The sequence below is a fragment of the Vigna umbellata genome, chromosome 4 (assembly GCF_029865625.1).
Source record: "Vigna umbellata cultivar VRB3 chromosome 4, Vumbellata_1.0, whole genome shotgun sequence".
NCBI lineage: Eukaryota > Viridiplantae > Streptophyta > Magnoliopsida > Fabales > Fabaceae > Vigna > Vigna umbellata.
The window spans coordinates 74,598,697-74,621,044 of record NC_142168.1 but is presented as its reverse complement, the minus strand read 5'-3'; the positions used below and the strand labels follow the sequence as shown (position 1 = coordinate 74,621,044).

General features: G+C 39.7%; 1 protein-coding gene across 1 annotated transcript in view; it reads left to right on the top strand.

Moving 5' to 3' along the window:
* LOC148201293 (uncharacterized) overlaps window positions 1-20,870 on the top strand; it is a 46,772-nt gene extending 25,902 nt beyond the window's left edge. The window contains exon 3 of the mRNA XM_088113154.1: window positions 20,468-20,870. Within this exon, the coding sequence (XP_087969280.1) occupies window positions 20,468-20,870 (403 nt within the window). The remainder of the gene's footprint in view (window positions 1-20,467) is intronic.
* Window positions 20,871-22,348: the final 1,478 nt, after the last annotated feature.

The window sequence follows — 22,348 nt, the reverse complement described above, 5'->3', positions numbered from 1 at the left end:
ACTTGGACGAACTGGACTAAGTGGACAAAGTGGACGAAGTGGAGGAAGTAGACGAACTGGACGAATTGGACGAAGAGGACGAAGTGGAGGAAGTGCACGAAGTGGACAAAGTGGATGAAGTGGAAGAAATTGAGGAAGTGGCGCAAGTGGACGAAGTGGAGGAAGTGGAGGAGGCGCACGAAGTGGTCGAAGTGGACGAAATGGACGAAGTGGACGGAATGGGAGGAAGTGGAGGAAGTGGACGAAGTGGAGGAGGGGGAGGAAGTGGAGGAAGTGGAGGAATTAAAGAAAGTGCACGACCTGGTGATAACAGTTGAAAAACTGTTATTTTCATGCTTAAAGTTGATACTAAAAGCAACCTTTAGACTTAGAAACTAGCTTGAAATCATGCCTTTTGTTTATATTTTCAGAAATAAGAGAGCTGGACAGGTTTATGCTTGATTTAAGTGTTCTTGTGCAGGTTTTGAGGTGAATTTGGTGAAAGAAGTGAAGAATAAGAGAGAGGACATTAGAAAAGACAAGAAAGAGTGCAAAAAGGAGAAGTCGAAGGCACCGCTCAGCGGCAAACTACCGCTGAGCGGCACTCAAGAGGTGACGTTGGAACCGCTGAGGGGCAAAATGGCCGCTGAGGGGAAGAAAGAAGACGCGCAATCACCGCTGAGCGGTAAATACCGCTGAGCGGCACTTTTTGGGCTTGGACTTTTGTAATCTTTTGTAACTCTAGATTAGTATATAAGGGCTTGCACGTCCTATAGTTAGGCATCTTTGGCAGAAACGAGGCAAACACTCTCTCTTTCACCCCTTTGAAGGAGGATCTTGGATGCTCAGGCTACCTCTTCACCTTTATTGGGTTTATTCTTTCATACTTTCATTGTAATTCATCTAGGTTCACCATGAATATGGTGAACTAAACCTTGTATGTTTGTTGGGGAGTCAAAGTAATCTCTTGAAGCTCTCATATATGGATTTGTTGAGTACATCTTTGAATTAAGACATATGCTTTCTTTCATCATTAGTTAGGGTTTTTCCTCTTTGCTCAATGCTTGCATGTTTAACTCATTCTAATGCATGATTATTGGTTTTGTTGATACGGACACGTACGGGGAAATCTAGATCCGGGGAATTTCTCCCAATATTATACTGACAATATTATATTGGTTGCCTTTAAGCTCCTGCACTCATGAACTAATCATTAGGAATGCTAGGAATTGTATGAACTATTTGATTAGGGAGAAGCCATCTAGAATGGTACATTAGAGAGTGGCATTAACAATGATGATTTGAATGTTGAATTCCTAAAATATATGAGAGTGGATGAGATGAAAGTGACCCCCAACAACATATTCATTCATATATTTCCTTGAAAGTGTTTATCTTTTGTCTTTGTCATTGATCAATTCATGCATACATATTTAATTTTCGTCTTTGCATATTAAACTTCAATTATTGTGTTCTTAAGTCTTAGCTAATCAACAAATCACATAACTAAACTAGGCCGTGAGTCCTTTGGGAGAACGATACTTGGTCTTACCAAGTTTATTACTTGAAACGATTCGGTCATACTTGCCGATTGTGAAACAAGTTTGTGACATCATATTTTGGTGCTTACAAATTTGTCCATCAAGTTTTTGGCGCCGTTGCCGGGGATTCATGGTTTAACTGGTTAATTTGTGTGATTATTGATTATCTTTGACTTTAATTTGAATTTTTGTTTTTATTTTTCTGTTTTTATTGTATTTTATCTTTTTATCTTTTTAGATTAGATTTTATTTTATTTTATTAGATTTTATTTTTTATCTTTTTAGGTTAGATTTTATTTTATTCTTATTCTATCTTTTAGGTTAGGTTAGATTTTATTTTATTTTATCTTTTAGATTAGATTTTATTTTTTAGATTAGGTTTTATTCTATTTTATTTGATTCTATCTTCTAAATCTTTTATCTTCTTATATCTTTTCAATCTTTATTTTCTTCTATATCTTTTTGTGCTAACAAATCTTTTCTAGGGTTTTGTTTTCTTGTGCATGCAGGAGGCAATTCGAACTAGAAGTAAGAAAACAACAGAACCACTACTTGAAGGGCTAGACGAGAGTAGAAGGAGGAGAAGAATCAGAACGTCCAGAGAACTTTTCCCTTCTCCTGAAACTCTCCTACAATCATCACCACAAGGTTCTGTTCATAGCACAGGGAGTATGGAGAACAATAATAATGCTAGAAGAACTCTTGCAGATTACACTAATCTTGCTGGACCTCAGCACTTCAATAGCATAGCTCGACCTAGAGTCAATGCAGCCAACATGGAGGTCAAACCAGCATTAATTCAACTGGTAAAGAGTAATCAATTTAATGGGTTATCACATGAAAGCCCATATGAGCACCTTACAACATTTAATGAGATCTGTAACACGGTCAAGATTAATGGGGTGCCAGACGAAGCTATCAAACTTAGCTTGTTTCCTTTCTCATTGGGAGGCAATGCTAAGCTTTGGTTGAACTCTTTTCCAGAAGAAAGTTTCACGGAGTGGGAAGCAGTGGTTGCAAAGTTTTTGAATAAATACTTCCCACAATCTAAAGTGACTAAGGGAAAGCAAGAGATATCTTCATTCAAGCAGGGCATGGAAGAATCACTTGGACATGCATGGGATAGGTATAAAAGCTTGTTACGTAAAACTCCCACGCATGGCTTTGAAGATCAAGAAGTAGTCCTAACTTTCCTTGGAGGGCTTGGTTCACAAACCAAGATGATGCTAGATGCCTCAGCTGGAGGCAATATCAAATGGAAGACTCCAGAGGAAGCAACTGAAATCATTGAAAATATGGCTACAAGTGATAATGAGCTGCACAATGAAAGAGGAGCTCCTATGCCACAGAAAGGGGTTCTACAATTACAAACGCATGATGCTCTGCTAGCACAGAATAAAATTCTAACTCAACAGCTAGAGACTCTGACAAAAACTTTGGCTCAATTACCTAAAGAGTTGAAGTCTGCTGCCCAGATACAAACCCAGTTGTGCGAACTATGTGGAGGTGATCACATAAATGGCCAGTGTGCTTTTCCAGTGGAGGCCGTGGAGGATGTTAACTTCATGGCTAATCAGTTTCCATACCGTCAAGGGAATTATAATCAGGGTTGGAAACCACATCCAAGCATTGGCCAAGGACAAACTGGGCAGGCTAATGATGGACAAATTTGTAAGCACCAAAATATGATGTCACAAACTTGTTTCACAATCGGCAAGTATGACCGAATCGTTCAAGTAATAAAACTTGGTAAGACCAAGTATCGTTCTTCCCAAAGGACTCACGGCCTAGTTTAGTTATGTGGTTTCTTGATTAACTAAGACTTACAAACGAAAATTTGAGTTTAAAATGCAAGACAGAAAATAAACATGTATGCATGAATTTTGATCAATGGCAAAGACAAAAGATAAACACTTTCAATGGAATATATGAATGAATATGTTGTTGGGGGTCAATTTCATCTCATCCACTCTCATATATTTTAGGAATTCAACATTCAAATCATCATTGTTAATGCCACTCTCTAATGTACCATTCTAGATGGCTTCTCCCTAATCAAATAGTTCATACAATTCCTAGCATTCCTAATGATTAGTTCATGAGTGCAGGAGCTTAAGGCAACCAATATAATATTGTCAGTAAATATTGGGAGAAATTCCCCGGATCTAGATTTCCCCGTACGTGTCCGTATCAACAAAACCAATAATCATGCATTAGAATGAGTTAAACAATGCAAGCATTGAGCAAAGAGGAAAAACCCTAACTAATGATGAAAGAAAGCATATGTCTTAATTCAAAGATGTATTCAACAAATCCATATATGAGAGCTTCAAGAGATTACATTGATTCCCCAACAAACATACAAGGTTTAGTTCACCATATTCATGGTGAACCTAGATGAATAACAATGAAAGTATGAAAGAATAAACCCAATAAAGGGAAGAGGTAGCCTGAGCATCCAAGATCCTCCTTCAAAGGGGTGAAAGAGAGAGTGTTTGCCTCGTTTCTGCCAAAGATCCTAACTAAAGGACGTGCAAGCCCTTATATACTAATCTAGAGTTACAAAAGATTACAAAAGCCCAAGCCCAAAAAGTGCCGCTCAGCGCCATTTACCGCTCAGCGGTGGTTACGCGTCTTCTTTCTTCCCCTCAGCGGCCATTTGCCCCTCAGCGGTTCCAACGCCACCTCTTGAGTGCCGCTCAGCGGTAGTTTGCCGCTGAGCGGTGCCTTCGACTTCTCCTTTTTGCACTCTTTCTTGTCTTTTCTAATGTCCTCTCTCTTATTCTTCACTTCTTTCACCAAATTCACCTCAAAACCTGCACAAAAACACTTAAATCAAGCATAAACCTGTCCAGCTCTCTTATTTCTGAAAATATAAACAAAATGCATGATTTCAAGCTAGTTTCTAAGTCTAAAGGTTGCTTTTAGTATCACTTTAAGCATGAAAATAACAGTTTTTCAACTGTTATCACAACCCCAAACTTAGAACTTTGCTTGTCAAGCAAACAAAATGTAACTCCATCTCCAACCAATTCATATGATGGTTCACTCATTCAAAATCCTCTTTTCAAGATAAGTAATAACTTCACTCAAACTTAAGACCAAGAGTTCAATCAAGATGTGCACATGCTTTAGTGTTCACAAAGTCATTCCAACAAATGCTATTTTTCATGAATGATCAATCAATTAAGCATGGATGTTCATGTGCTTATGGAATCTTTCCTCACTAGGTAAAGTGTTTCACTCAACACACAAGTGTATAAGAGGTAAAGTGTTTCACTCATTCACTCCACTATCACAATGTCACATGAATCAACTTTGCCTTTCATTTAACCACAATCAAATACATTCACAAGCATGCATCATCACAAGGACTTTTCAATGGCTTATAATGTGGCTGGGCTAACAAGAAAATTGGTTTTTCTGGATCACAAAATCCTTGAGTTAAGAGAATCATAACAACACAATCTTCTTATTCATTCCCAACTTTCTTTTGCCTTTGCTTTTGCATTTGCATTGAGCTTTGCTTCTTTTTCTTTTCTTTTCTTTGCATATTCTTACTTTTTAGCTGTTAGCTCAATGCTTTTTCCTTTTTCATGTTTCCCCAATAACCCCAAACTTGAACATTTAACAATACCACACAAGATCTTCTACTTAACTCAAGGTAAAGATTTTCAATCAAGGGTGTTCAGTGTATATTTAAGGCTAAGGGTTCAAAGGATAGAACACAACGTGTTCTCTTTTAGAAGGCTAACTTTATGAATTTGGCCAATAAAAAGGGTTTCAAAAACACGGCCTTTGATCATATGATGCAAAACAAGCAATTGATTCAATCATAGAAAACCTGGGCAAAGTCATTCATGCTTTCAAAGTAATAGCATTCAACAATAACAACTCTGGAGCTCAAAACCTCACATATAAGCTCATTCACATTTGACATGCACATCCTGCTTAATTTCACAATCACAATCATGATATTATGCATTTGTTCACAAAGCTTGTGAATCACCTGTATAAGCATTTTAATGTGCACATCATCTCAACATCAATCAATCAATAAGCATCATCAAGCATTACTTATCACACAATCACAGTTAATAGCAAACCATCATAAAACCAGGTGTTCAATAGAGTACATCAAACCCTAATCTAAAAACAAAAACAAATAAGTTCAGAAAACTTAAACCACAAAAGCATAATCATATGATAGCATTCATCAGTAAATGCTATCTCAGCTCCTCATCAGTCCGAGCTCTCTGTATCTTCCTCTTCTTGATCTTATAGTCTTGATTCTTTTTGCCCGATGAGGAGGCCATCCCTACATCAAACATAATTCACAAAACCAACAGATACATTGTTAAGCATTAGTAAACCACAATGAAGAAATCACCCCTTCAATGATGCTCTCTCCCAACCCCAAACTTAGATGGAAAACTAGTGAGAAAGTGAGTGAAAGGGAGATTTTCTTAAAGGGAATAGGGAAAAGATGTGGAGAACCTTGGAAAAGGTATGTGGGAGTGTGTGTGCAGAGAAGAGCCTGAAAATAAAAACGCGCAGCTTAGGGTTTAAAAATACCCAATGGGCTCGGGTTCCGCTAAGGGGAACTTAAGCCCATCTGCGATAGTACCGCTCAGCGGTAATTGCCGCTCAGCGGCACTTTCGTGATGTGCCCTTCTCCTTCTTTTCTTGACCTAGTGCCTTCCTAACATACCCCTCATAGTTCCCTGCAATTCAATGTTAAAAATGCTTATGCAAATCCTAAAAATAAACAAACAGAAAACAATCAATCAACTGGGTTGCCTCCCAGGTAGCGCTTGTTTAACGTCACGAGCCTGACCCAAAATCCACCAACACCCATCAGTAGGTGTTTCAAACTTACCAGCACCCATCAGTAGGTGCAAAATCTTCTCACCAACACCCATCAGTAGGTGTTACAAACTTAGTATCCTTCAGTAGATACTTAACCACCTAGCATCCTTCAGTAGATGCTAGATCAACAAAAAATAATTCCAGAATAATATTCACAAATTATAAATTACAAAACCAAATCAAAAGTTTGTAAATCCACTGGGTTGCCTCCCAGCAAGCGCTTCTTTAACGTCACTAGCTTGACCCTGTTAAAGCTCACGTTCCATCTTCTTTATAGTTGACGTAGTCCTTCCACCAACCTTTCAACTGCTTCCTTTGGACTGTCTTAGATTCTCTAGAATATGGAGACTCTATCTCTATCATCTCCTTCTCTTTAAAGCCTTTAATAACCCACAACTTGTTCTTGAGTCTTACAGGTGTGCCAAGTTGGAGTCTTAATTTTTTCCAGTCTCTAGGAACTTCTTCTCCTTTTCCAATCTCTTCTACCTTGGGTACCTGAAAATACAAACAATGGTTATCAGAAACCTTAAGATTTTTATTTTTACCTCTCGTTATGGGTGCATCTCGAAATGCAGCTTTATAACTGGCTTCTTCCTCCTTTGCTTGTATCTCATCTTTGAACACATCCACCACCACTCTCTCCTCTCTGTCTTGGAGAACCACTATACCTTCATTCACATCAATGATAGCCCTGGCCGTTTTCATAAACGGTCTTCCAAGTATGATAGGTATCTTCTCGGTCTCCATCTTCATCACCACAAAGTCTGCCAAGAACTGAAGTTTGCCAACACAAACTATAATGTCCTCTACAATTCCACTTGACTCCTTTGAAGATCCATCGGCCATTACTATTCTAACCTTTGCAGGTTTCATTTTAACCTTGCCAATTTGCTCCAGTAAAGAATAAGGCATCAAGTTAACACTTGAACCTAAATCAAGGAGAGCTTTCTTTACCTTTTTCTTCCCTATAGAACAAGGGATAGAAAAGCTGCCTGGATCAGATGCTTTAGGAGGGAATGGCTCTTTTTTAACAGCTATACACTTCTTTGCTTCCTCATCTCTACGTCTTTTCTTTATAGAGATGTTCTCATCAGATTTTGTGTAAACTGTGATTTTCTGTAGAATCTGCTCCCAAGGTGCTTCATTATCCAACATATTAAATAATTCTGTGAAATCCATTTGTTTCTCCTGATTTATTGGAAAAGGAAAATTACTTTCACTCTCTATTTCTCTTCTTTCTTCTGTTTCTTCTTCTTCTTCCAACTCAATGATCTCTTCATTTACACTCTTGACCACTTTGCACTCTTCTCTGGGGTTAACCTCAGTATTAGCCCCAAAGTTTCTGTTGGGTCTTTCTTCCAATTGCTTGGTGATCTGACCCATCTGAATCTCCAGATTCTTTATAGCAGCTTCAGTGCTCTTTTGAGAAGATTCAGTTTTTTGGATGAATTGCTGAAGAGTTTCTTCCAACTTTGTTGATCTGTCATTAAGCATAGATAATTGTTGCCACAAAGTTGGTTGCTGCTGCTGCTTATTAAACTGATTAGCCTGCCCAGTTTGTCCTTGGCCAATGCTTGGATGTGGTTTCCAACCCTGATTATAATTCCTTGACGGTATGGAAACTGATTAGCCATGAAGTTAACATCCTCCAAGGCCTCTACTGGAAAAGCACACTGGCCATTGATGTGATCACCTCCACATAGTTCGCACAACTGGGTTTGTACCTGTGCAGCAGATTTTAACTCTTTAGGTAGTGAAGCAAGAGTTTTGGTCAGAGTTTCCAGCTGTTGAGTTAGAATCTTATTCTGTGCTAGCAGAGCATCATGGGTTTGTAATTGAAGAACCCCTTTCTGTTGCATAGGGGCGCCTCTTTCATTGTGAAGCTCATTATCACTTGTAGCCATATTTTCAATAATTTCAGTTGCTTCCTCTGGAGTCTTCCATTTGATATTGCCTCCAGCTGAGGCATCCAACATCATCTTGGTTTGTGAACCAAGCCCTCCAAGGAAAGTTAGGACTACTTCTTGATCTTCAAAGCCATGCGTGGGAGTTTTACGTAACAAGCTTTTATACCTGTCCCATGCATGTCCCAGTGATTCCTCCATGCCCTGCTTGAATGAAGATATCTCTTGCTTTCCTTTAGTCACTTTAGATTGTGGGAAGTATTTGCTTAGAAACTTTGTAACCACTGCTTCCCACTCCGTGAAACTTTCTTCTGGAAAAGAGTTCAACCAAAGCTTAGCATTGCCTCCCAATGAGAAAGGAAACAAGCTAAGTTTGATAGCTTCGTCTGGCACCCCATTGATCTTGACCGTGTTGCAGATCTCATTAAATGTTGTAAGGTGCTCATATGGGCTTTCATGTGATAACCCATTAAATTGATTACTCTTTACCAGTTGAATTAATGCTGGTTTGACCTCCATGTTGGCTGCATTGACTCTAGGCCGAGCTATGCTATTGAAGTGCTGAGGTCCAGCAAGATTAGTATAATCTGCAAGAGTTCTTCTAGCATTATTGTTCTCCATACTCCTTGTGCTATTGAACTAGTACTGGTTTGACCTTCCTGCATACACAAGAAAACAAAACCCTAGAAAAGATTTGTTAGCGCAAAAAGATATAGGAGAAGATAGAGATTCAAAAGATAAAAAGATTTAAAAGATAGAAGATTTAGAAGATAGAATCAAATAAAATATAATAAAACCTAATCTAAAAAATAAAATCTAATCTAAAAAATAAGAATAAAATAAAATCTAACCTAAAAAGATAAAAATAAAATCTAACCTAAAAGATAAAAATAAAATCTAATAAAATCTAACCTAAAAATAAAAAAAACAGAAAACAGAAAAATAAAATAAAATCAAATAAAATACAAACTGAAAAATATAAACAGAAAAATAAAATAAAATTAAAAAAATTCGAAATTTAAATTAAAAATAAAAAAATAAGTCAAAGATAATCAATAATCACACAAATTAACCAGTTAAACCACGAGTCCCCGGCAACGGCGCCAAAAACTTGATGGACAAATTTGTAAGCACCAAAATATGATGTCACAAACTTGTTTCACAATCGGCAAGTATGACCGAATCGTTCAAGTAATAAAACTTGGTAAGACCAAGTATCGTTCTTCCCAAAGGACTCACGGCCTAGTTTAGTTATGTGGTTTCTTGATTAACTAAGACTTACAAACGAAATATTTGAGTTTAAAATGCAAGACAGAAAATAAATATGTATGCATGAATTTTGATCAATGGCAAAGACAAAAGATAAACACTTTCAATGGAATATATGAATGAATATGTTGTTGGGGGTCAATTTCATCTCATCCACTCTCATACATTTTAGGAATTCAACATTCAAATCATCATTGTTAATGCCACTCACTAATGTACCATTCTAGATGGCTTCTCCCTAATCAAATAGTTCATACAATTCCTAGCATTCCTAATGATTAGTTCATTACCTCAGGAGCTTAAGGCAACCAATATAATATTGTCAGTAAAATATTGGGAGAAATTCCCCGGATCTAGATTTCCCCGTACGTGTCCGTATCAACAAAACCAATAATCATGCATTAGAATGAGTTAAACAATGCAAGCATTGAGCAAAGAGGAAAAACCCTAACTAATGATGAAAAGAAAGCATATGTCTTAATTCAAAGATGTATTCAACAAATCCATATATGAGAGCTTCAAGAGATTACATTGATTCCCCAACAAACATACAAGGTTTAGTTCACCATATTCATGGTGAACCTAGATGAATAACAATGAAAGTATGAAAGAATAAACCCAATAAAGTGGAAGAGGTAGCCTGAGCATCCAAGATCCTCCTTCAAAGGGGTGAAAGAGAGAGTGTTTGCCTCGTTTCTGCCAAAGATCCCTAACTAAAGGACGTGCAAGCCCTTATATACTAATCTAGAGTTACAAAAGATTACAAAAGCCCAAGCCCAAAAAGTGCCGCTCAGCGCCATTTACCGCTCAGCGGTGGTTACGCGTCTTCTTTCTTCCCCTCAGCGGCCATTTGCCCCTCAGCGGTTCCAACGCCACCTCTTGAGTGCCGCTCAGCGGTAGTTTGCCGCTGAGCGGTGCCTTCGACTTCTCCTTTTTGCACTCTTTCTTGTCTTTTCAAATGTCCTCTCTCTTATTCTTCACTTCTTTCACCAAATTCACCTCAAAACCTGCACAAAAACACTTAAATCAAGCATAAACCTGTCCAGCTCTCTTATTTCTGAAAATATACACAAAAGGCATGATTTCAAGCTAGTTTCTAAGTCTAAAGGTTGCTTTTAGTATCAACTTTAAGCATGAAAATAACAGTTTTTCAACTGTTATCAGCTAATCAGTATAATAAGCAGCAACAGCAACCAACCTTGTGGCAACAATTATCTATGCTTAATGACAGATCAACAAGGTTGGAAGAAACTCTTCAGCAATTCATCCAGAAAACTGAATCTTCTCAAAAGAGCACTGAAGCTGCTATAAAGAATTTGGAGATTCAGATGGGTCAGATCACCAAGCAATTGGAAGAAAGACCCAACAGAAACTTTGGGGCTAATACTGAGGTTAACCCCAGAGAAGAGTGCAAAGTGGTCAAGAGTGTAAATGAAGAGATCATTGAGTTGGAAGAAGATGAAACAGAAGAGAGAAGAGAAGAAGAAAGAAAGGACATTTTTCCTTTTCTAACAAATCAGGAGAAACCAATGGATTTCACAGATTTATTCAAAATGGTTGATAATGAAGCTCCTTGGGAACAAATTCTACAGAAAATAGCAGTTTACACCAAATCAGATGAAGGAACCTCTACAAAAAGAAGACGTAGAGAGGATGAGGAAGAAAAGTGTATAACTGTTAAGAAAGAATCATTCCCACCAAAAGCAACAGATCCAGGCAGTTTTTCTATCCCTTGCATTATAGGGAAGAAAAAGGTAAAGAAAGCTCTCCTTGATTTAGGCTCAAGTGTTAACTTGATGCCTTATTCTCTATTGGAGCAAATTGGCCATGTTGAAATAAAACCTGTAAAGGTTAATCTTGTAATGGCTGATGGATCTTCAAAGGAGCCATGTGGGATTGCAGAAGACATTGTAGTTTGTGTTGGCAAACTTCAGTTCTTGGCAGACTTTGTGGTGATGAAGATGGAAACCGAGAAGATACCTTTTATACTTGGAAGACCGTTTATGAAAACGGCCAGGGCTATCATAGATGTGAATGAAGGTATAGTGGTTCTCCAAGACGGAGAGGAGAGAGTGGTGGTGGATGTCTTCAAAGATGAAACACAAGCAAAGGAGGAAGAAGCCAGTTATAAAGCTGCATTTCGAGATGCACCCATAACTAGAGGTAAAAATAAAAATCTTGAGGTTTCTGATAACCATTGTTTGTATTTTCAGGCACCCAAGGTAGAAGAGATTGGAAAAGGAGAAGAAGTTCCTAGAGACTGGAAAAAATTAAAACTCCAACTTGGCATACCTGTAAGACTCAAGAACAAGTTGTGGGTTATAAAAGGCTTTAAAGAGAAGGAGATGATAGAGATAGAGTCTCCATATTCTAGAGAGTCCAAAACAGTCCAAAGGAAGCAGTTGAAAGGTTGGTGGAAGGACTACATCAATTATAAAGAAGATGGAACGTGAGCTTTAACAGGTCAAGCTAGTGACGTTAAAGAAGCGCTTGCTGGGAGGCAACCCAGTAGATTTACAAACTTTTGATTTGGTTTTATAATTTGTAATTTGTGAACATTATTCTGGACATTATTTTGTTGGATTTAGCATCTACTGAAGGATGCTAAGTGGTTAAGTATCTACTGAAGGATACTAAGTTTGTAACACCTACTGATGGGTGTTGGTGAGAAGATTTTGCACCTACTGATGGGTGCTGGTAAGTTTGAAACACCTACTGATGGGTGTTGGTGGATTTTGGGTCAGGCTCGTGACGTTAAACAAGCGCTACCTGGGAGGCAACCCAGTTGATTGATTGTTTTCTGTTTGTTTATTTTTAGGATTTGCATAAGCATTTTTAACATTGAATTGCAGGGAACCTATGAGGGGTACGCTAGGAAGGCACGTAGGTCAAGAAAAGAAGGAGAAGGGCACATCACGAAAGTGCCGCTGAGCGGCAATTACCGCTGAGCGGTACTATCGCAGATGGGCTTAAGTTCCCCTTAGCGGAACCCGAGCCCATTGGGGTATTTTTAAACCCTAAGCTGCGCGTTTTTATATTCTTTTAAGCTCTTCTCTGCACTAAGACTCCCACATATCTCCTCTGAGGTTTCCCACATCTTTTTACTCTTCCCTCTTTAGAAAATTTCTCTTCCACTCACTTTTACACTAGTGTGCTATCAAAGTTTGGGGTTGGAAGAGAGCATTCTAGTTTGGAAGCATTCTCATATCATCTAGCATCTCCACCCAAGTAAGTAAAATGCATTTTGTTCATTCTAGGGTTCTTGAAATTGACTGTGATTGTCAAAGCATGAATATTTAGGGGTTTTGATTTCTATGCATGATTTGATGATATATTTGATGTTTGAACCGATTAAACTGCTTGATTATGAACTGGAAAACTGAAAATTGCATTTAGGTGGAGTTAGGACAGTTTAAAAACGAGATTTGCAAAAATCTGCAGATCACCGCTGAGCGGCATTTACCGCTGAGCGGCACTCTGCCAGATTTGCTTTTTCTGGTTTGTTGCGTGTTTGAATGTGGCACTGGTGGCGCTGAGGGGAAATTCTGGCCTCAGCGGTGGTTTAGCTTCAAAAGGAGTTTTGTTTTGTGTTTACTAATGATTAACATCGTGTTCTGTGGTTTTGGATTTATGTTTGAATGCAGGAATGGCATCCTCTTCAGGAAAGAGATTGAAAACCATGGCAACAAGAGAAAGGAAAAGGAACCAGAGCAGCCCCATAATGGCAGGTTCCTCTCTAGGAAACATGAGAAGCACTTTAGGGTGGTTCAGGACAGGAGACTTCTAATGGAGAGAAAGGTTGGAATAATACCTAACTTTGCTCCTCAATTTGGAGAGCAAGTGTTAGGGAATGATTGGGGGAAGCTAGCCACTTATCCATCACCTGCCAACATAGCTGTGGTGAAAGAATTCTACACCAATGCAAAGAAGATTGGTGATTATCCAGCTGAGAATTATTTGGGCTATGTTAGAGGCCATGCTATCAGGTATGATCCTGACTCCATCAATAACTTTCTGGATACTGTGTGGGCTGGTGAGCAATGCCAGTTTGCTCTTAGCATGGAGGAAGATGCTGACTTTGAGGATGTTGAGAGAGTGATGAGAGGGTCGCACCTCCCAACAAAATTGTGCATAAAAGAATGCAGTATAGTACTAGGAAGTGACTCCTAGGTCGTCTCTCAAGGACCAAATGTGGTTCGAGTCTCAGATCAAACACGTAGTGGGGGGGGGGTTTGTGAAATATTTTGTGAATGCAAATGACGAAATTAAAAATGAAAATTAAACACAACCGAATACAATTGGAAACATTAAAGTAAATGAAAACAGAATGAGGACCGACGGTCCTATAGATGACCGAACGCTTCTACATTTAGATCGAACGGTTTCTAAAGTAAGTGAGGAAATTGGAAATACAGGAAGATAAAAAAAAACTGAACGAAATGGACAACATGATAAACGGTAAAACTAGACTCAACAATGCAAAAAAAATAAATATTCAAACACAATTAAAATTATTAAAATGCAACACTTAAATTAAAAAGATTAATGCTCATTTCAGTTTGAAATACAATTTCGAAGAAACACCTTAGAAGCGAACAAATAATCAAAGGCATAAATTATAAATGAAGTTGCTAAACCATAAAACACATCTCTGGACTTCTTCTCCCGTGAACATGGCATCCGTATGCATTCCAACCATGAATCAACAGTTTTTCCCCAAAATCGAATGAATGCAAAGAAAAGGAATGTAATCACCGATACTTGCTTCTCTTGTGTATTTCCCACTTTTCCTAGCCGTGACCTGCACATTAAAAGAAAAGAGAAAAGAAACGTGTTGTTCTCTTCAAGCTCAACGTGTGCATGCTTCAGCTAACTATGTCCGTGTGTCACCTCCAGCCAAATGAAGTGCAAGATGTAATTTAAGGAAACAAAAACGTTCTCAGTGTGCTAGACTATTCTTCAATCAAATAGTGCGTGAAAAGCAAAATGAAAAGGCAAGAGTGAATTCAGCAACATAAAATTAAAGTGAAGCTATTTTCATTCCACCGTAACAACATTCACACTTTTTTTTTCTTTCTTCCAAAATTAAAATGTTCCCAGCACCTATTCTCTAAGAAAAGAAAAAAAATGAAAACTGAAATGAAAACTGAGAGCTGCTGGAAGAGAGAACCGAGAGAGACCCCCTCGTGGGTGGCTGCTCACTCCAACCTAATTCCCCCCCTCTTTGAATAAGGGTGAATGACCCCCTAAAAACCAGCTGCTGCCCATTCTCCGCGTGGCTGCTTTGCTACTGGACCGTAAGCTCCCTGCACCTCCTAATCTTTCTTCATGACACCACACTCCATGCTTCCATTCTCAGTGACGCTCTTCCGCGTGCACCTCCCATGTGCGTATGTATCTCCTTTCTCCAATGCTGGATGTGGGCCGCGTGTGTTGATGTGCTGCACCTCCTGCTTCTTCCCAATCTCTGCATGAAGCTGCTGGACTCTTCATTTTTCTCACCGGCACACCACCTTCACGCTAGCTGAAAATGAAAATGAATGAAGATGGTTGGCCTGCTTCCAAGTTGCTGGGTGCTTCTTTCTTCACGCACCACCCCCTGGAACTTCTCATGGGCCGTGTTGAAGCTTGGATGGGAGCTGCCCCTTGGATGCTGGATACACCCCTGGATTTCTCTCTGCTGGACCGTGAACTTGCTTCACTTCCTTGGACCAGCTGCTACCACGTGTTGGACTTCTTCCCTGTGTGCTTCCACATGTGACACTTCAATCTCTCAATTCCACTGGACTTCCCAAGCTTGCTGGACCAGCTGGAAGTGTGCTCATGGGCTGCACCGCTTGCTGGACACCGTGTGAAGTGTGCGTGTGGTGCTGGAGTGCCTTCCGCGTGTGAGGTGCTCACCAAAATGAATTGCAGGAGCTGCTGGATGCACCCCCCTCACGTGTTTCTGCTCACCGTGTGCACCTCCACCTTTGCTGGATGCCACCTCCAAAGTGTGGACCGTGTGCTTCAATGTGGGCCTTGTCTTCCATTCCATTTTCAGCCGTGCATACCAGATTTTCACTTATTCCTTCCCAAAATGAAATTTCCAACGGGCCCTAGAATAAATAATTGAATCATGTGTAGCCTCTTCCAAGTGAAATGGCACCGTGTGCAGATGAATATTCTTCCAAATGTCCCAATTTGCATTTCCAGAATTTTTCTGCAATTAATAATGCAAATAATTTACTCAAATAATCCAAATTAATTAAAATTAGAATTTTTGGTCAAATTAAGCGCAATTAGCAAAAACGGAAAAATACCGGACAATTAAGCACAATTCCCCGATTAAATTCGGTACAATAAGCTAAGTGAAATTGAGAAAATATTGACTCATCAAAATAGACCACACTTAGTCTTTTGCACTCCTGGGCAAAACCAAGACGAAAACCAGGGAACTACTCAAACATCAAGAAGCTGACACAGACTCGACAGATAGACAACAAAGACTCAACAAAGACAGAAACAGAATTACACAGTTCTCCAGGAATCTGGACCAAGAAAAGAAGTAGACAATTCCAACACAGAATGAATCAGAGAAAGCAGATACTCATGAAATCATCCAAGCAATTCAAGACATGGCAAAATGATTAATCAGCTCAAGAGGTGAATCAAAAACAACAGAACCTCACAGATGCACACAATCAGTGTTTCTCTCAAGTGTTTAAGGTAAATCAATGTCACTCAATGCACTCAAGAAAGCAATCACAAACAGACTTGGCAAGCCTCTAATATCAACACTCAAGCACATACGCATGTTCAAATCAAAAGGTCTTTTCATGGTTGTAATGGGGCCAAGGACAAGGGAGGATATATCTGGATAAGAAGCTACAAACCATAAGGAACAGAGGAGCAATGGGGAACAAGTGTAAACACATTCAAACACACCCACAACCTCTAATTTCATCCTCTTCTTGACTCCATTATTCACAATTATTCACAATTTTTTTTCTTCATTTTTCTTTTTCATCTTTCTCACTTTTTTTCATCCTGTCTCTTTTCTTTTTTCTCTTTTCAAAACAAAACTGTAAAAGACAAGATTTACAAAAACAAAACAGAACAAGAAGAGGAACCAACTAGCCAACTCATCAGAATCCCTAAGGAGACCACACTTGTTCCCAAAACACTTCCGAAGCTCCAAAATTCCCTAAGGTTAAGGTAATCATGGTTTTTCACTTAGGGCTAGTGTATGAGCTTCAAAACAAAGAAATGGGGGAAAGTATAGGCTCAAAAGGGTTTATCAAAGGTTTAGAACACGGTAGGCTTATTTGGCTAGAGAGGCTCAAAAACAAAACTGCCTTTATCACTTCCAAACATGCATATCAATCAAGAATTATCAACAAGAGTCAAGCCAAGGCATATGTGCAAGCAATCAAGAGACATATCACACACAAGAAAGAACACAAAGTGGCTCAAATTCTCACACAGGGTAATTTATGTCACAATCAAATCAACCTCTCAAACATCATAATCATCTTCCCAAGCAGAGAAAAGCAAGGATTTCAAACAAATCAGAGTATCAATGAAGTGAAAGATACATCTACAACCTAATCAAAGTCCAGAAATCAAGAGAAACATGTAGAACTGTACACAAGACACGACAAAAATAACCTAGAAAGAAAAAATTTAACCAAGAAAACAAAAACTAACAAAGAAAAATAAAAATCTCCCCCAATAGACCACACTTAAACCACACAGTGTCCTCAATGTGTCATAAGCATAAGATCAGAAATCAGAACAATCAACACATCATAGACAAGTGCAATAAAAGTAGGAAAAGGAGGAGAAGAGAGAAAGAAAACTCCCCTGATCATGGTGGCAGTTGCCAATTTTGGACTTGCAGGGAGATGTCTTCCACCGTTGGATCCAGCCAGGAAGTTTTGAGGAAAAATTGCTTCATCCTCCATATTTGATCAAGCAGGGAAATGTCTTCCACAGCTGGATCTAAGAAGATGTGATTGTTGATGAGCGGGTTCAGCTGGTGCCTATTGATGTTGAAACTAGTGTGTATGTAAGCACCTTTTCCTTCCACTGTGGGTGCATGTTGGTCAAATTCATGTGTACCTCCTGCAACATGGTTAGTGCAATGTGGCTCCAAAGAAATGACATGCAGAGGTATAACACCCAATCCCAATTTATCAGACTGAACCTCAGATACATCCTCAGAACATGAATCAATTTCAAAATCACAAGCAATATCAACTACAGACTCATATTCATGTTCAATGCATGGAGAATAAACATTCGGATGCAACAGCAAAAATTGGTTCTCATCATGCATAGAGGGGAAATTAAAATCAGACTCAACAACAATATAATCATCAGCATACCTCTCAACCACATAATCATCAACATAATCAAATTGAGGTATGCTTACCTCCTCTTCCTTGAAGATTGCTAAAGTGTGGGAAGATGAAGGTGGTCTACCTGGTTCAGGGTTACTGCTTATTTCTGCCTGCTCCTCAAAATACTCATCACTCTCCTCAGGTGCAAGAGTAGGGACATAGGATGATGGGAAAGTAGATGGCACAATAGTAAGTTCATGACTCTTCTCCCCATCTTCTATGTTGATGCCACTATCATCATCATCTGGAATCTGAACAGTCTGAAATGGTAACTCTGAATCTTAAGACTGTTCCTTAGTGAGTTGAGTGGCCATCTGCCCTATCTGATCAGTCATACTCTGAATGGCAGCTCCTATTTCTTGCTGGAACTGCATGTTCTCTTGCCGAAACTGAAGGTTTTGCATGGTCATCTGCTCCAACAACTCCTTCAATGTAGGCTCAGAAGTAGAAGGCTGAGGAGCTATTTCGGCAGGAGCACTATACTGCTGACTCTCGTATTGCTGGACTGGTGGAGGCATAAAAGCACTCTGGAATGGTGGTTCTTGATATTGATGCTGTGGAGCATCATACCATCCCAAGGTAGGGTCATTCCATCCAAGACCGTTGCTGTAAGCATATTGCACAGGGGAAAATTTGCTCAGAAACTGATGCTCAAGATATCCCCAATCGGTAACGGATCTCAGAGGAAGAGAGTCTTTCCAATCCTTAGCTGCTCCTTGTAATGAATGCGGAAATGCGCTCAAGAAAATGTAATCAAGAGGGACATCTGGAGGCTTCATTGAAGAGCACATGATGTGGAGCTCCTCCAAATGTCTGTGTGGGCATTCTCCTGCAAAACCATGAAACTTAGGCAGCAAATGTATCAGTCCAGGGGTGAGATCGCAATGAAGATCATCCTCCTTAAGTGAAACCGGCTCACAAAGAGCGCTCTCAGAAATTAGAGGATGAGTCGTATTGTTCTCAACATAGAAATCAGCAGAATATGAATTACAATCAGAGTAACATGCAGATGGAGAATCATAATCAGAGGCACTAGCAAAACAAGCAGTGTTCACGAAATCAAAATAGGTAGACATGGAAAAAGAAGAATACTAAAAATCACGAAACAAATAAAACACAACACATTTATACATGCAACACGCACACACAAAACAGAACATCACATCACATCACATCACATCACAAGACAAAACACAACACACACAAACACAACAAAAAGACCTAAGACCGAACCATTGGTCCCCGGCAACGGCGCCATTTTGATGAGAGGGTCGCACCTCCCAACAAAATTGTGCATAAAAGAATGCAGTATAGTACTAGGAAGTGACTCCTAGGTCGTCTCTCAAGGACCAAATGTGGTTCGAGTCTCAGATCAAACACGTAGTGGGGGGGGTTTGTGAAATATTTTGTGAATGCAAATGACGAAATTAAAAATGAAAATTAAACACAACCGAATACAATTGGAAACATTAAAGTAAATGAAAACAGAATGAGGACCGACGGTCCTATAGATGACCGAACGCTTCTACATTTAGATCGAACGGTTTCTAAAGTAAGTGAGGAAATTGGAAATACAGGAAGATAAAAAAAAACTGAACGAAATGGACAACATGATAAACGGTAAAACTAGACTCAACAATGCAAAAAAAATAAATATTCAAACACAATTAAAATTATTAAAATGCAACACTTAAATTAAAAAGATTAATGCTCATTTCAGTTTGAAATACAATTTCGAAGAAACACCTTAGAAGCGAACAAATAATCAAAGGCATAAATTATAAATGAAGTTGCTAAACCATAAAACACATCTCTGGACTTCTTCTCCCGTGAACATGGCATCCGTATGCATTCCAACCATGAATCAACAGTTTTTCCCCAAAATCGAATGAATGCAAAGAAAAGGAATGTAATCACCGATACTTGCTTCTCTTGTGTATTTCCCACTTTTCCTAGCCGTGACCTGCACATTAAAAGAAAAGAGAAAAGAAACGTGTTGTTCTCTTCAAGCTCAACGTGTGCATGCTTCAGCTAACTATGTCCGTGTGTCACCTCCAGCCAAATGAAGTGCAAGATGTAATTTAAGGAAACAAAAACGTTCTCAGTGTGCTAGACTATTCTTCAATCAAATAGTGCGTGAAAAGCAAAATGAAAAGGCAAGAGTGAATTCAGCAACATAAAATTAAAGTGAAGCTATTTTCATTCCACCGTAACAACATTCACACTTTTTTTTTCTTTCTTCCAAAATTAAAATGTTCCCAGCACCTATTCTCTAAGAAAAGAAAAAAAATGAAAACTGAAATGAAAACTGAGAGCTGCTGGAAGAGAGAACCGAGAGAGACCCCCTCGTGGGTGGCTGCTCACTCCAACCTAATTCCCCCCCTCTTTGAATAAGGGTGAATGACCCCCTAAAAACCAGCTGCTGCCCATTCTCCGCGTGGCTGCTTTGCTACTGGACCGTAAGCTCCCTGCACCTCCTAATCTTTCTTCATGACACCACACTCCATGCTTCCATTCTCAGTGACGCTCTTCCGCGTGCACCTCCCATGTGCGTATGTATCTCCTTTCTCCAATGCTGGATGTGGGCCGCGTGTGTTGATGTGCTGCACCTCCTGCTTCTTCCCAATCTCTGCATGAAGCTGCTGGACTCTTCATTTTTCTCACCGGCACACCACCTTCACGCTAGCTGGAAAATGAAAATGAATGAAGATGGTTGGCCTGCTTCCAAGTTGCTGGGTGCTTCTTTCTTCACGCACCACCCCCTGGAACTTCTCATGGGCCGTGTTGAAGCTTGGATGGGAGCTGCCCCTTGGATGCTGGATACACCCCTGGATTTCTCTCTGCTGGACCGTGAACTTGCTTCACTTCCTTGGACCAGCTGCTACCACGTGTTGGACTTCTTCCCTGTGTGCTTCCACATGTGACACTTCAATCTCTCAATTCCACTGGACTTCCCAAGCTTGCTGGACCAGCTGGAAGTGTGCTCATGGGCTGCACCGCTTGCTGGACACCGTGTGAAGTGTGCGTGTGGTGCTGGAGTGCCTTCCGCGTGTGAGGTGCTCACCAAAATGAATTGCAGGAGCTGCTGGATGCACCCCCCTCACGTGTTTCTGCTCACCGTGTGCACCTCCACCTTTGCTGGATGCCACCTCCAAAGTGTGGACCGTGTGCTTCAATGTGGGCCTTGTCTTCCATTCCATTTTCAGCCGTGCATACCAGATTTTCACTTATTCCTTCCCAAAATGAAATTTCCAACGGGCCCTAGAATAAATAATTGAATCATGTGTAGCCTCTTCCAAGTGAAATGGCACCGTGTGCAGATGAATATTCTTCCAAATGTCCCAATTTGCATTTCCAGAATTTTTCTGCAATTAATAATGCAAATAATTTACTCAAATAATCCAAATTAATTAAAATTAGAATTTTTGGTCAAATTAAGCGCAATTAGCAAAAACGGAAAAATACCGGACAATTAAGCACAATTCCCCGATTAAATTCGGTACAATAAGCTAAGTGAAATTGAGAAAATATTGACTCATCAGAGAGTATTGTGCATACCTGGAGGACACTTCCAAAGGAATAGATCTGGCTCAGTGGTTAATATTAGGAGGACAGATTTGACTCCTCTTGCAAAGTATTGGATGGCATTTTCTCATGCCAACATTCAGCCATGTTCACATGTGTCAGATATTACTCTCAGCAGGGCACTCTTCATCTACTGTGCTATCAGAAACTTGAATGTTAATATTGGGCAGGTGATAGCTGATGAGATTAGTGTGTGTGCTAACACCTCAAACAACAAAGCACCACTGGGACATCCTTCTTTGATCACTCACCTTTGCAAGCTAGCTGGGGTGGACACTTCTGTTCCACCATTTGAGAGGCCAAGAAAAGCTATAGATGAGGCCTATTACAGACAGTACTGTGGAGGTGAGGAGGCAGCTGATAACAGTTGAAAAACTGTTATTTTCATGCTTAAAAGTGATACTAAAAGCAACCTTTAGACTTAGAAACTAGCTTGAAATCATGCATTTTGTTTATATTTTCAGAAATAAGAGAGCTGGACAGGTTTATGCTTGATTTGAGTGTTTTTGTGCAGGTTTTGAGGTGAATTTGGTGAAAGAAGTGAAGAATGAGAGAGAGGACATTAGAAAAGACAAGAAAGAGTGCAAAAAGAGAAGTCGAAGGCACCGCTCAGCGGCAAACTACCGCTGAGCGGCACTCAAGAGGTGGCGTTGGAACCGCTGAGGGGCAAATGGCCGCTGAGGGGAAGAAAGAAGACGCGTAACCACCGCTGAGCGGTAAATGGCGCTGAGCGGCACTTTTTGGGCTTGGGCTTTTGTAATCTTTTGTAACTCTAGATTAGTATATAAGGGCTTGCACGTCCTTTAGTTAGGATCTT